Genomic DNA, 14,031 nt, shown 5'->3' on the forward strand with positions numbered 1-14,031 from the left:
CATCAATCCCTGGAGAAGAGAGGCCTCCCTGGGAGGTGGTGATGGTGACGAGGAGGGGTGCCCTCTGAGAGGTGGACTGAGGCAGAGGAGGAAACTGGAGTGAGCTCAGGTGTGCACACAACCCTCTCACCTCTCTCCTTCTTTTTCTGTACCCTCCTACCCTTCTCCTAGAGGAGGCATCTCTTTATAAGGGCACATTTCTGGTTCAGCGAGCCCTCTATCCCCAGAGGTGAGCATCCCCCCAGCACCATAGGGTTTAAAGGGACCTGGCTGGATGTCGGAGGAGGAGGAGCAGGACCTCAGGTGGCTCAGCCGTGTTTCCATCTCATGTCATTTAGCGTGACCTCCGTGTGTGTGTGTGTGTGTGTGTGTGTGCATGCACGCGCCCGCACGCAAGGAAGAGACACAGAGCCAACCACCACGCACTGCCTGTTCTCCGGGAGCTGATGCCCCCCCCGCCCAGTCTGGTCGCCTCCATTTACTTAAGAAAAATCCAACACAGTGGTGGGTAGAACCCGAGAGGGGTGGCTGGGGGATGGGGTAGGGGAGCCGCGGGCTCCCTTCTGTCTTGCTCCTCCCAGGGTCCTTCCCAGCACTGCCTGGTGCTCTCTCCCCCGCCCACCGGATTCCGCCTGGCAGGGGGGTGGGTGTCTGCCCCTGCAGAGAGGAAGGCGTGCTCGGCGGAGCGGGAGGGGCGGCTAAGGCGTAGTGTTGATCTTGCTGAGGGGTGGGCGGGAGGCACCCAGGGCTCCCGGGCACCCAGACCACAGTGCTCTGGGGTGGAACAAGGACTCCTCCCCCTTGAGGGCCTGCCCACAGCCCTTGGGGGCACAGGATGGAGTCCTGAGATCTCAGAGAGGCGCCTGGCTTGGCCCCAGACCCCTCTGGAGAGTCAGCTCCCAGGTCCTGGGAAGGAACTGGGGGGCACCCAGAAGCCAGCAGATGCTACAAATATCCCCTGCCCCCCAAATGTTTTGTCCACAGCAAGATCCTTGGCAGGGCAGGCAGCTGCCGCCTCCCCACCCTGCAGGACAGAAATCCCTGAATAGTGGTTTGAGAAATCTTTGTGCAGCTTGTGACACAAGACCCCCCAGAGCCTCCCACACAGGGGGAAGCAGGGGACGTGGGGGGATGGGGCAGGGCATTGTGTGGCCCCTCGGCCCAAACTTGGCCTCCTTGCCCCCATCTTGGGGCAGGGGGGTTGTCTAAGATGGGAGGAGGGTTGGAAAGGATAGAAGGAAGGCTGGGATTGCTCTCCTCTTAGCAAGCTCCAACAGGAAGGCACCTCCACCTCTGGGGGCGGAGGAGGGTAAGGTGTGAGGCAAGGAGGTGGCCGTCAGGGAGGAGCAAAGCTGCAGGGGCTGAAGTATAAGATCCACTTCAGCCGGCCCATGTCAAGTGTGAACTGGGTCCTGGCTGGGTCTCACACAGTGCCCACGCCGTGGCGGGCAGGGGACGGCGCCCCTACGCAATCTCTTTGATCCTGCGCATGTAATTGTGCAGGTCAGGGGGCGGAGTGGGCCGCGCGGTGCCCGCCACATCTGGGCAGCCCCATCCCAGGTCCTCTTCGTCCTCCTCGTCCTCTTCGCCGGCGGGCACCGAGTCATAGGCCAGCTCCTCCGAGGGCAGCGTCGTGAAGGTGGTAAACTTGACCCGCTTGCGCTTGGAGGTGGGTGAGCTGGCGGGGTCTTCGGCCTGGTCCCGGGCCGAGCCGCCCGAGGAGCCGTCGCCCCGCCCATGCACCTGGCTCTGGACGCTGGTCTGCGAGCTGCCGCTGCTGTGGTGGTCGCCGTGGCAGCAGGCGGGCACGGTCTCCATCGGGTTGCTGGCGGGTGGCGACAGCTCCCCCTGCCCCCGCAGCGGCTGCCCATTGCCCAGGAACACCCAATGGTGAGAGTGGTCCATGCTGGTCTGGCCCTCGGGCGGGATGCGCTTGTGCCGGTAGCGCAGCACGAAGACGATGCAGTTGATGAGGAAGACCAGGATGGCGAGGCAGAAGACGCCCAGCAGCGCGTACATGCCGATCTCCAGGTCCGTCAGCCCCCTCGGCATCTGCAGGAAGCCGGTGGGCAGTGGCAGGAAATCTTCTGTGGGTGGCACCGCCGGGCTGGCGGTGCCCGGGCCCACGGCCTCGGGCGGGGATCCGGCAGTGCCCGGCGGGCCAGCTCCCTGGGCCTCGTCCTCGCCCCCGCTGGGCCCTGGCTGGCTGGGGCCAGGGTAGTCGTAGGTGGGGTCCCCCTCTTCCCTCCCAAAGTGCACCCGCAGGCCTACAGGGGTCGTGGCCAGCACACTCTTGCGCTTGGTTTTCTGGCAGCTCTCGGCGATGGTGAGCTCTGCACGGAGCAGCTCCCCGGCCCCCTCGGCCTCAGCCACCACCAGTGGGAAGGCCCGGTCCTGGGTCACTGTGGCCACGCGCTCGTCCAGACTGCTCACCAGCAGCCCGTAGTCCCGGGGGCTGTAGAGGGAGAGTGGGGCCGTGGTACCGTCGCTGTAGGAGAGCCAGAGGCTCAGGAGGGCTTCCTGGAGGAAGAGGAGGAGAGGACAGGAATCAGAGATCTACTCCTGCTGGCCTCCCTGCTGGGTCCTGAGCTCCGTGAGGGCCAAGGCCGAGGCGCTCTGGCTCCCTGCTGTATTCCCAGTACGGGAACAGTGCCTGGCAGGCGGTGGGTGCTCGGGAATGGTTATCTGAGGGGGAGTTCTCCCACTCAACTCAGTACAGGGAGTTATGGCCCCGTACTGCCCCGAGAACGTCCTTGCCCACTTCGCCCTTCTCCCCCGGATGAGTTGATGGTAAATTCTGCCTTGGGTCTAACTCAGATCCCTTCTGCTGCAGGAGTCACACCGTATCTCCATGCCTGATCACCCCCAGCAGGCACGTGGAGACTGAGAATGCACACATACTGAACCCCAGCACTGTCCTCTGTTTGTTAAACCTTCTGAGAGCTGACCTCCTTGCAGATGAAGAAGCAGGGCTCAGAGACAAGCAACTGGCCTGGGGTCACGAAGCACGTTGGGGCAGAGGACTCCTGTGTCCTGACCTCTGGTTCGGTGCTCATTGCCCACCTTCTCCCTCCCTGTGCCTCCACCTGTAACTTTTCCACCTTTGTCCCATAGCCAGTGCCCTGGTGTATCTGTGGGGGGCTAGAGCTGGGGGTCCAGAGATGGGTGAGGGTAATTCCGGGGGGTGGAGGCGGAGGTGACGGGCCCTCTGAGAATGCAGGAGTGGGAACCTTCAGCAGGAGCATCTCACCATGGCAGGTGCAGGAAGTGAGACCTTGGCCAGACTCCCGGGCAGATGGTGGGGCATGGGGTAGGGCAGGCGCGCAGGGCACAAAGGGTAGATCGATCTTCCATTATCAAAGCCCTAATCTGGGGGGCTCGTGGCCAGAACCTGCAAGTCCTCCTTCCACACCCCAAGCCCCCAGGCTGGCCCGCTGGGCATCCAGTTACCTGCTTGAGGGAGCTGAGGGTCTGCTGGGCGGCCGTGGTGGCCACGATGGTGTGGCTGCTCCCGGGGCTGGGCCGCAGGGACAGGGCGAGGCTGGCCACCACCTGGGCCTGCAGCTGTGTGATGCTGACCTTCTCCTCTGTCACTGTCAACAGTGTCTCCCCAAGCACGGACTCCGTCAGGGGGGAAACCACCTGAGGCAGGGTGGGGCGGGGATGGGTGAGAGCCAGGAGGGAAGGACACCTCGCCCCCCCCCCCAAATCCCCAAACAGGGAGGAATCTGAGCGCTGCTGGAAGAGAAGCCCAGGGGGCGGGGCAGATTGGGAGGCAGGACTCCTGGGCTCTGCCTTAGGTCTGCAACCGGGAACCAGGGTCCAGAGGCCAAGCAAGGGTCAAAGGCTCACAGGAGCCAGGCAGGAAGACAGATGAGTGAGGTGGGTTGATTTTAAAGAAAACAACAGCCCTCCCGTAGACTGATAAGTCACAATTGATGGTCAGCCTCAATGTCAGGGAGACAAAAGGGAGTGGTGGGCACTGGGGCAAATGGGAGAACTTGTGCTCATGTAAAAAAAGGCAGCAGTACTGACTCCAGCTGATGATTGCCAGGCAGGAATGCAGACCCTGTGCTGCCAGATTCATATTTTCTAAAACCAGAAATTTACATTTTTTAAAAAATGAGAAACCTCCCAATTTTTAAACAGTTGGGTCAATCTTTTTACAAACAAAATATGTCTGCAGGCAGATTTCAGCCCCTGGGTCACTATTTATAGTCTCTTAGATGGATGATATCTACCCAGGCACCCAGCTATCAAGGAGGAAGGTCAAAGTTGAGTCCCCAGATCTCCAGAATTCCCTTTTCTGGCCTCTACGCTGGCTGGGCCCTCCCACCTCCTCCCCCCTCAGCCACGTCTCTCTCAGGGGCCACACTGAGCCTTGCAAGGTTGATAGAGGCTGGTGAGGCCCGGAGGGAGAAGCTTCGCCAAGGTTCTTGACCTTCGATGGTAGAATTTCGAGCAGAAGGGCAGGTGGGGGAAGAAAGTGTGTTTGGGGGCCCGTCTGGGTTTGCTCCCCGAGGCCGAGGCGCTGGAAATGCTGTCTTAGGAACGTCTGTGTCAAGGCTCCCGGCATGCCGCCCCCGCCCCGCCCCCCTCCCCCCCCCCCCGCCCCCCCCCCCCCCCCCCCCGTGCTTACCTTGAAGGGCGTGGTGCCTGGCTCCAGCCCTGCCAGCGTGCTGCCGTCTACCATGCGTGCCACTCGGGGGTCACCCACCCGCATGAAGTCGCTGACCAGGTCGGTGACCTCCACCAGCCAGTCTGGGCCCAGCATGGTGACCACCTGGTCGGTGCCCTCCGACGACGTCGTGTGGAACTGGGTGAAAACCTGCAGGGTGGCGTGCTGGTACTGCAGGGTGCAGCCGCGGCTCGGGCTCTGCCGGCGCTCCTCCTCCTCCTCGTCCTCGTCCTCGCTCTCCCGGGCTGATCTGGGTGGGGGAGGCCTGGAGTCAGGGCTCCCCACCCCGGCTCCCTCCCACCCTCTTGCCCCGCCAGCCCCTCCCCGGCTCCCGTGGGTGGAAGGCTTTCCCTGGCCCATCCCTTCTGTCTCTGACAAGCCTGGAGCCCGAAGTCCCAGGCTTTCCTCTCCTAGAAAGGTACCTTCTTGACTCCCCACCCCACCCCGTGTCCCCTGCTTGGCTGCGCCCACACCTGTGAATAGCTGGCATCAAACCTTAGCAAATACTGGCTCTTTCTCAGCACTGAGCACTTGCTGGGCCCTGGGCTCAGCTCTAACTTGGATCAAAGGTGATCCTTGCTCAAGTGCCAGGAGGCTTAGCTACGTCGTGTCCTACAGCTGTGTGGCAGACAGAACTTGGATATTTAGCTGATGAGATTGCCAAGCAGAGTGTGGGAGGTGTGTCCTGGCTTCCTCTGGCTGCTCAGAGTAAAATGCAAGAGGAGACAGATAAATGGAGGGAGGAACTGGCAGGCAAAAGGGAACCAGGACTTGACAATTTGGGGAATTCTCAGCCTATCCAGATTGCCAAAAATGCGAAAATCAGGAGATTCACCCAGGAAAGCGGGCTGTGGAGAGAGAGAAGGGTGTGGCCAGCGCTTGGCTAGTGCTTCAGAAGGATTAATCACCAGAATATTCATTCACATAGAGGGCTCTTTTACCTGTGTTAACTAATTTAATCCTCACAGCAATCCGCTGAGCTAAGTGTTAACGTGCCCATTTTAGAGATGAGGAAACTGAGGCACAGTAGCCTAAGGTTGCCCAGCTAGCAAATAGCAGTCAGGATTTCACCCCAAGCCATCTGGCTTCAGAGTTCACTATGTCCTTCACTACTCAAAGCAGCATCAACCTCACGGGGAGCTGGCCTGAAATGCAGACTCACAGGCCCCATCCCAGTTTCACAGAATCAGAATCTGCATTTTAACAGCATCCTTGGGCAAGTCGCACGCAAGTTCAAGAGGCTCTGGTCTATGCTGCCTTGCTTTTCCAAATCTCCGCAGAACTGAACTGATCCCAACTCTCACTAGGCCGCCTGCTTCTCTCTCCAGCTCCGCCCCTCCCGCTCTTAGCTGCCTGTCACTCTGCCTCTCTTCTCTTCCCTGCTGGCTTCTCTCTCCAGCAGCGATGAGTGGGTGAGTGGAGTGTACTGAGTACACATGGACCTGCCCCACAGATGGGCACCCGGGTGTGTGAGCCTGTATGCCAGTGAGGGAGCCCAGTGGGGGTCACCGTGTGCCTGGCTGATGTACTCACAAGTGTGTCCCTGGTGTGCCCAGGCTGGGGCACGTGTGTACAGGTGTGTGAGCACCTGTGTTGGTGTTTCTGCTCCATTTTGTCTGCTGCTTGACTGCTCTCACCCTGTCTCCCTAGCCAACTCCTTTCCACTCATCCTTTAAGACTTAGCTCTGGAGTCACCTCTTCCAGGAAGCCTGCTTTGACTTCTTCTGGAGGAAGAGGTGGTTCTTTCCTTTGTGCCACTTGCTTCCCTGTACTCAGGGCTTCCTTCATCCACCACGCTCCATGGTATATATAAGACGGCTTCCTGATGGACCCAGAGCTCAGCTGGGTCAGGCTCTGGCCACACTTACCTGCTCCCCTCCCTGCCCCCATCCGTGCCTGGCACACAGTAGCTGCTCAATAAGTTTGTTGATTGCATAACCGACCTGCAGACTGTGTACACCTAGGGCCTTACACACACATGCAGATCAGACGCTGTGCCAGGGCTGTGTCACCCATGAGTATCCCCAGCATCCGCTGTGTTTGGAGGGGCCATACCTCCGGTCAGGAAGGATAGGTACCCTCCAGCCCTTCACTTGGCTGAGGCGGGCATCCGAGAGCTCAATGTGCAGGGGCAGCTTGGGCACCCAGACTGTCATTTCCAGGGGGGCATTGAGGACGTCGTAGCGGAAGGTGACCCTGGCGTTCATGGAACCGCGAGACTCCTTTCCGCTAACAAACACGTAGTCACAGCTGCTGGATACCTGGGGAGGGGGAGAGAGGTTGGTTGGCCTGTCTTGCCCTACAGGTCATCCTGTGGGGCAGTGCAGAGGACTTCATTCTGACAAGGAAGGCCAGAAGGCCACTGGACAGAGAAAGTGCCAGTCACAGGAGGCTGAAGGGGAGGGGCTGGGTGGGAGAAGGCCCCTAATTTAATTCCTCTGGGAGGTGTCAGCTTCCACTCCATTGCTCCAGAGATCACCTCTTAGTGGCTTCCTTGGGAGGATTTTGCTCCCTGGCAAGAAGCCAGTGTACCAATATTTTTGTAAGGGGCTGCTTTTGATGTGCCAGGCCACACCGTGGGGGAGTCTTCAGGCTGAGGGTCCCCAGCGCTGGCTCTCCTCCCCAGCATGACCGCCTGGGCTCTGGAGCAGGTGTCTGATGGGTAGAGTCCTCCACAGTACACAGGAGTAGCCTGTCCTGAGCAGGACACTGGGGTGCGACTGGGCGGGGAGGAGGTCGAGGTGGAGGGGGTGGGGAGAAGGGGCAGGCCCACAGCTCCTCCAAGGTGCCTCTGGCCCAGTGGTCCCGGGCAGATGGGCAGCTGGTTAATTTCTGGGAGGGGGCTGCTCCAGCCAGGGGTGGAACTGAGGGAAAGGGAGAGGAAATTTCAGGACCAGAGAACCCCAAGCACAGACAGGTGGACAACTGCCACCCACAGGGGCAGCTTTTGCAGATGCATGCCCACCTGGACACCACCTTGCATTCTTCACGGCTCCCCGGATGAGCATATGCTCACTGAACACATCTTGGTGGGTAGCTGTGCCCACGCACAGCGGTGTCCCTGCTAGTACTTCAGGGCAGATGCAACGGGTGTCCGTGTAAGTGCCCACGCACACGCCTGGCATACCTGGAGTGAATCCTGTGTGCAATGCATTTAGGCGCTCCTACTGGGACACGCCCCCGGGTGCACATCCTTGAGTCTGGAGGAGGGTCTATCAGGCAGCCTATGGGCTGATGACGACCTGAAGGCTCTGGTGGGGGTGGGGAGGGGCTGGGACTGTGGTTCATCTGTGCAGATGAGCCCCTGACGGTCCCAAACTCCTTCGAGCTCTCTTAATCATCTCAGGGGGTGGGTGGAGAGGAGTGGGACGGTGGCTCTGCTAGAAATGCTCATTTCCCACTTGGGAAGGCAGAGAATTCCAGCTGAAGGCTGGCAAATCCCATTTAGAATGCTGGCAAACTCCCGGAAGAACCTGAGAGTATTTCACTGAGAACGGAAACAAATTCCATTTCGAATCTTTGCTAATTCCCTTTGGTATCCAAGCCACGGTGACTGTTCTGGTCTGCTCTGGGGCGGGGGTGTGGGGGTCTGGGTGGTAGAGGAAGGTGCTGGGTGAGGGCTCTCGGGAGCAGGCCCATTTCTCCCGGTCCCAGCCTGCCAGCAGTGGCAAGCCCCAGGGGCCTGGCAAGGCTTCTAGTCCTCAGGAGGCCGTGGGTGTGTGGTACCAAGCCGTCTGCTCTGGCTCACTCGGGTGACATTCTTCCTGGATGGGGGGATGGAGGAGGTGAGCCTCGGGCTCCAGAGACCAGGAGGGATCCAGGGCAGAGCAGAGAGAGAGAGAGAGAGAGCGAGAGAGCACACACTCCCAGGGAGGGAGGAGGACACCCACATCCCCACTCCCCCTGCTGAAGGATTTACAGGAACAGGAAACAGATTCTGTTGCCCAATCATTTGATTTTGGCACCAGCTGGAGGCTGGCACGGCAGACAGCTCACCCATCCCACAGGGACCAGGGCTGGATGCCCTCCTGCATCACTGCCCGCCCCACTGCCTCCTCCCCGCATCTCACCTCTGACCACTGTCCAAAGCCAGAGGAAATCTGGAGGCCCTCCTGGGGAGGTAGCAAACTGGGCCAATCAAGTCAGATCAAAGTCCTGTTTGCTGGGCTGTGGAGGACCCACTGCCCAGAGGGGGCCTCTGGGGAGGAGCTCAGGGCAAGGCCTCTGGGAGGTGGAGGGCTGGGGTGGGTGTTCCTGGAGTGGGTCCTTTTACACAACCTTCACTCCTGGCCTAACTCATGAGCTTCTGGAGGCTTCCTCCCTGGGCTGGATCTCCTCCACCTGGTCACCAGCACTCAGGTTCAGGGCATGTCTCTGAGACCCCCCAGGACCCCGCTCCCCTATTGCTTTGCCCGGTGTCTGCCACACAGCAAGGGCTCAGTAATAACTTGGGGATTGAATTCAAGTTGTCAATGCTGCTTTCTCCCTTCAGCCTGCCAAAAGGTCCCTTCCACATTCCTGCAGGAAGCCCTCCAGGACCTCCCCTTGCTCAGGCTGGACATGGGATGCTCTTCCCCTCACCCCCTGCCACTTCCCCTCCTCTTGCCTACCAAGGGGACCTGCCTGGGATGTGAATTCCCCTCTGGTTTGGGGTCCCACTCCCCCGGAAGGCCTGAGGCCTTCTTCCCAGGCTCCCCCACCTCCAGGAAGCTCACCTTGATGATGTCCTCATTGTCAGATTCGCATTCCACCAGGGCAGAGACATCTAGGACAAGGCCGGTCACCTCGATGGCAATGACCTTGACAGGGATGGCCACCGTCCGGCCAGTCAGGATGGCTGTGTTGATGATCTCTGTGTCCTGCAGGGGAGAGAGGAGGGCGGGGCCCTGCTGAGCTGCTTGAGGGCCCCTGCTCTCCCAGGACCACCAGCCAAGCCCCGGCAGCTCCCAGCTGTGCCCACTCCTCAGATGCGTATCCTTCCCGTGGGGACGTGGGCAGACAGATGCATCTAGCCGGTCTCGCGTGCCTTCTCAGACGCTCTGCTCACTTGGACTCCGGTGGTAGCCTTCAGGGTCTACCCCACTCTGCTGCCAGAAAACAATGCTTCCCCAATCCTCCACCATCTCCTCTCAGCATCTTCCATGCTCCTCCGGACTCAGAGTAACGTCCAGTACATTTGCCTGGCTATTCCATGTGCGCCTGGGCTGGTCCCAGGCAATCATTCCACGGCACTCTTCCTAAACCCATTGCTCCTTTGAACAAACTATTCCCATTCCCATCACCTCACCTTTGCCCAGGAGATCCCCTGCTTAAAGCACCTTCCTCATCTTCTCTGACTGAATGATCCCCTCCTCCATGGGACCTTCAAGGCTCCACTGCATGGTCACCTCGTCCAGGAAGCCCCCCCTCCCTCCCAAGCGGCCCCTCCACGGTGACTTCTCCCACCTCCGTGCCCCTCAGCAGCCACCGTCCCACTCCAGCACCAGGCGCAGAGCTCACCTGCCTCCTGTGAGTGCACTCACCATGGCCAGGGGCAGGATGGCCTGCACATCCCGCTGGATGACCGTCAGCTCAGTGACAGCCCGCTCCAGGTCAGGCAGGGCACCGTGGCCGCGGTAGTCGATGTGCCACATGATCCTCCGCTTGACTGACTGGCTGGTGAAGTTCTCCATCTCAAAGTCCAGCTGCAGGATCTCCAGGGGCCCCTGGTCCTCCCTGCGTGGTGGGGGAAGGGAGGAGAGCCCAGGAGGAAGGGCTGGGAGCAGCTCAGGAGCTCTGAAACCCTCGCTGAGGACCCTAGCCCTCCTCAGTGGCCTTTCCCCGGGGCCCTCTGAGCCTTCCCCAGACTGGCCTCCAGGGTCCCCAGAAAGTACGCCCCAGCCCTTCTGCCGGCCTGGCCTCCTCTATCAAGAATTCCCCCACCCCTCCCCGGTGCTGTCCTGCAAAGAGGTGGGCAGAGGAGCCACCTTGGCTCACCAGAGGGGCAGCGGTGTGCCCTGGGCCCAGGACACATCCACAGTGGCTGTTGAATGCTTTGCCCCAGTCAGCAGCTCCGAGGTCACATGCCACTGGCCACTCCGTGACTTGGTTCCTAGAAGGGTCACGCCCTTCTTGGCCTTCACCCTGGGACAAAACAGGAAGAAGAAGAGGAAGAGGGTCAGCTTGGGGTCCAAGGGCTGCCCACCTGCCTACCATCCTTAGGCTGGGGCTGGGAGAAGGGGAAGCAGGTGAGTAAGTTACCCTGAGTTCTAGACTCAAAGCCTGAAACTAATTTGGGGGATCCGGTCTCATGTAGCTTCAACCTCTGGCCCTAGTGGAAGCTGTAGTCCCTTCTGTTACATCTCTGCCAGGTCTTTACCTAACCTCTACTTGCATACCTTACTGACAGGGGACTCACTACTTCTGCACACATCCCATTACATCTTTAGAAAGTCCCTAAAAGGAGAAACTTCTTCCCTGTATGTAGCTAAAATAGAACAGCCGTGGGTTCTGTTGGGGGAAGGGAGGACAACTCTCTTCCACCTGAATAGACACCTGGGGAGGTGAGCAGGTGTTCTCTGAGTCTTCTTTTCTCCAGGCCTAAAATCTTCAGTTCCTCCAATTGTTGCTCTTTTGCCATAGTTTCAAGTCGCCCATATCCTAGTCACCCTCTTCTGGACATTCTGAATACATAAGGTGTAGTGTCTTATACTAAATACAACACTTCAGCTCTAATTAACACTAACTAAAGCAGAATGATTATCACCTCCCTAATTCTACATACCTTACTCCTATTAATGCAGCCCAAGATCTCTGATGACTGATTTAACTCATATTCACATTCAGGTATTAATCACTGAATTAGGTATGACTCTGTCCAGGAATACTTGAACTTTAAGGTAGTACATTCAGGACAGAAGGCAATACTTAAAGAAGTTGGAGGTTAATGGTGCTGTTTCAGGTCCCATGTATAGTGCTTGGGTTGGTGGGGAGCATTTTGGTGGAGCCTTTCTTATATCCTCAGAATCACCCAACATGGCTCAAACCATGGATTCCTACTGTGAGACATCATTATAGTTTGTGGGGATGTGATATGACTGAAGGCATTTCTGAATTTGTGAACTGTATCCTTCACAAAGAAAGAGCTAGGACTCCTGAAAATATTTCTCCCCACTCCAGGATTAGACAAATGTCCTGACACACGGACACTCTCCTGTTTATCTTTTGGCTCCCGGGCAAGGGGCTGCTCTCTGATCTCCATTTCTCCTCTTAGGCCTCAGTCTTCTCATCTGTAAAATAGGAGAGTTGCACCCGCTAATGTCTAAGGGCCCTTCCAGCCCCGATTCTATCATTCTGGATATCCATGCTTGTGAAAATGGATGTTTCCTCTTCACCATGACACCCCTTCTGTGAGATAGGGAGGACAGGGCAGACATTTTTGTGGCCATTAGGCGGATGAGAACACCGAGGCTCAGGTAAGTGAGCTGTCTTCCTGAAGCTGCTCAAGTGATAACTGGAAGAATGGGGATTAGGAGGCTGGATGGGCAGGTCTGGGCGAGCCGCCTACAAGGGGTCAGGTGTGCAGCTGACCTTGGAAGGGAAGCCAGACCCCCACCCATGCCCCCCTACCTGAGAGTGAAGTGCTCCACGCTGGGGCTGGAGGGAGAGGAGGAGTTGGGGGCCAGGTAGAGGAGGATGCTGAGCACTTCCCCGGGCTTGAGGGGCCGGTCAGGCAGGCGGATCACCAGGTTGCCGTCCAGCCTGTGCTCCTGCAGGGTCCTTCTGGGGGGCGCGCGGAACAGGCTGATGCTCCCGATGCGCAGCAGGGGGTGCTGGGTGGGGCTCTCGGCCCGGGCCCCGCCCCCTGGCCCGGCACCCCGCCGTGTTCCTCCTCCACAGCCTCCCGATGCATCCGGGGCGTGGAGAGTGTAGTACAGCTCGGCTTGCTGACTCTCCCCTGTCGCCTCGGGCTCCAGCCCATCTGGAGACTTGCGGCGGGCAATGGGTGGTGCGGCCGGGGCCGGGGGCCCGAACCAAGCCAGGGGCAGCTCGGCCCGCACGAGACAGGTGGCCAGACCCCCGCTGAGGCGGCAGGAGCTCTTGACCTCCCGGGCATCCCGGAAGGCGTGCAGGCGGACGCAGGGCAGCCGCTCGGTGACGCCGAAGTCATCCCAGTCCCGGCCGGCCACGTAGAACAGCACCTGGGCCACGGGCTGCGAGGCAGGCACGCGGGGGCGGACGATGAAGGCCCGCACCTTCCAGCTGACCGTCAGGCGCTCGGGGATGTCCAGGGTGCTGGACGGCTGCAGGAGCTCCCGGGCCACCACCTGGCTGGTGCTGAAGGGTCCCAGGGAGACATTGAGGACGGGCAGCTCCTTGGTCTGGAACACCACGAAGGGCTCGGAGCGCTGCAGGGAGCCGTTGGTGACCGTGGGGGGCGTGCGCCGCGCCTCCCGCAGGAAGAAGGCCAGCCGCGTGTGTGACAGGCGGTAGCTGATCGGCAGCACGGGGCTGGCCTGCGGCCCCGGAGGACTGGGGCTGGCCGGGTGGGAGCGGCCAGAGGCTGGGGACAGACAGAAGAAAGACCCCAGAGTGGTCAGGAGAGGCTGTGCTGGGGCTCCAGGGCACCCCAGCCTCCCACCCTTACAGAGGGCCGTCCACTCCCAGCCGAGCCGAGCTCAGCCCGGCTCTCCATCCTCAAGGCTCCAAGCCGGGCTCCACCTTTGCTGGCGTGTTCGTTGCCCTCTTGCTGCTGATTCATTTCCTTATCTGCGATGCAGGGGTAAAGCTAATGCCCGTACAAAGAGCCGTGAAGCTTTAAAGAGGTTTTATCCTCTGGCATCTTCATTTGTAAAATGGGTATAAAAATTGTTTCCGCCTCAAAGAACTATTGTGGGGACTTACCAAAGTCATGTGCGTAGAGGGCTAAGAGCAAGGGTGACGCTGAGGCGATAAGTTTTCACTCTTACCATTATTAATGGTACAGTACAGTATGTATTTAACGATTTAACATTGTTTATTAAAATTAAACTATTATTCATGCATTAGTATGACAGGCAGTGGCTTATTTGCTCCTCATCAAGCCTTTGAACCAGATATTATTATGATCTCCATTGATTCACCCAGTTTTCTATCAGTAACTTCTCTTTTTGGAGAGCCTATTCTTACCTCTTACAAATGAAGGTGCCGGATGCTTAAATAACTTACCCAAGTCACATGAGTGAAAGGGGCCAGCAGCTGGAGTTGAACCTGGGGCCACCTGGCTTTCAAACCCAAGCCTCTACTCCTTTACTGCTCCAGCTGCCTCAGATGGTGCAGGGTCCCCAGGGATCCCACATCGCCCCCTACTCCCTATATGTACCACCCCACAAATA

The 14,031-nt window shown here is 58.9% G+C and overlaps 1 protein-coding gene across 1 annotated transcript in view; it reads right to left on the minus strand.

Moving 5' to 3' along the window:
- Positions 1 to 468: 468 nt before the first annotated feature.
- The window catches only part of TMEM132E (transmembrane protein 132E), a 52,485-nt gene continuing 38,922 nt past the window's right edge, over positions 469 to 14,031 (minus strand). Inside the window, exons 2-9 of the mRNA XM_036835418.1 lie at positions 12,287 to 13,220; positions 10,655 to 10,801; positions 10,201 to 10,393; positions 9,394 to 9,537; positions 6,734 to 6,939; positions 4,640 to 4,928; positions 3,451 to 3,642; positions 469 to 2,520 (exon numbers count right to left, since the gene is read on the minus strand). Of these exons, the coding sequence (XP_036691313.1) occupies positions 1,465 to 2,520; positions 3,451 to 3,642; positions 4,640 to 4,928; positions 6,734 to 6,939; positions 9,394 to 9,537; positions 10,201 to 10,393; positions 10,655 to 10,801; positions 12,287 to 13,220 (3,161 nt within the window). The 3' untranslated portion in view covers positions 469 to 1,464. The remainder of the gene's footprint in view (positions 2,521 to 3,450; positions 3,643 to 4,639; positions 4,929 to 6,733; positions 6,940 to 9,393; positions 9,538 to 10,200; positions 10,394 to 10,654; positions 10,802 to 12,286; positions 13,221 to 14,031) is intronic.

This window comes from Balaenoptera musculus, chromosome 20 (assembly GCF_009873245.2).
Source record: "Balaenoptera musculus isolate JJ_BM4_2016_0621 chromosome 20, mBalMus1.pri.v3, whole genome shotgun sequence".
Lineage (NCBI taxonomy): Eukaryota > Metazoa > Chordata > Mammalia > Artiodactyla > Balaenopteridae > Balaenoptera > Balaenoptera musculus.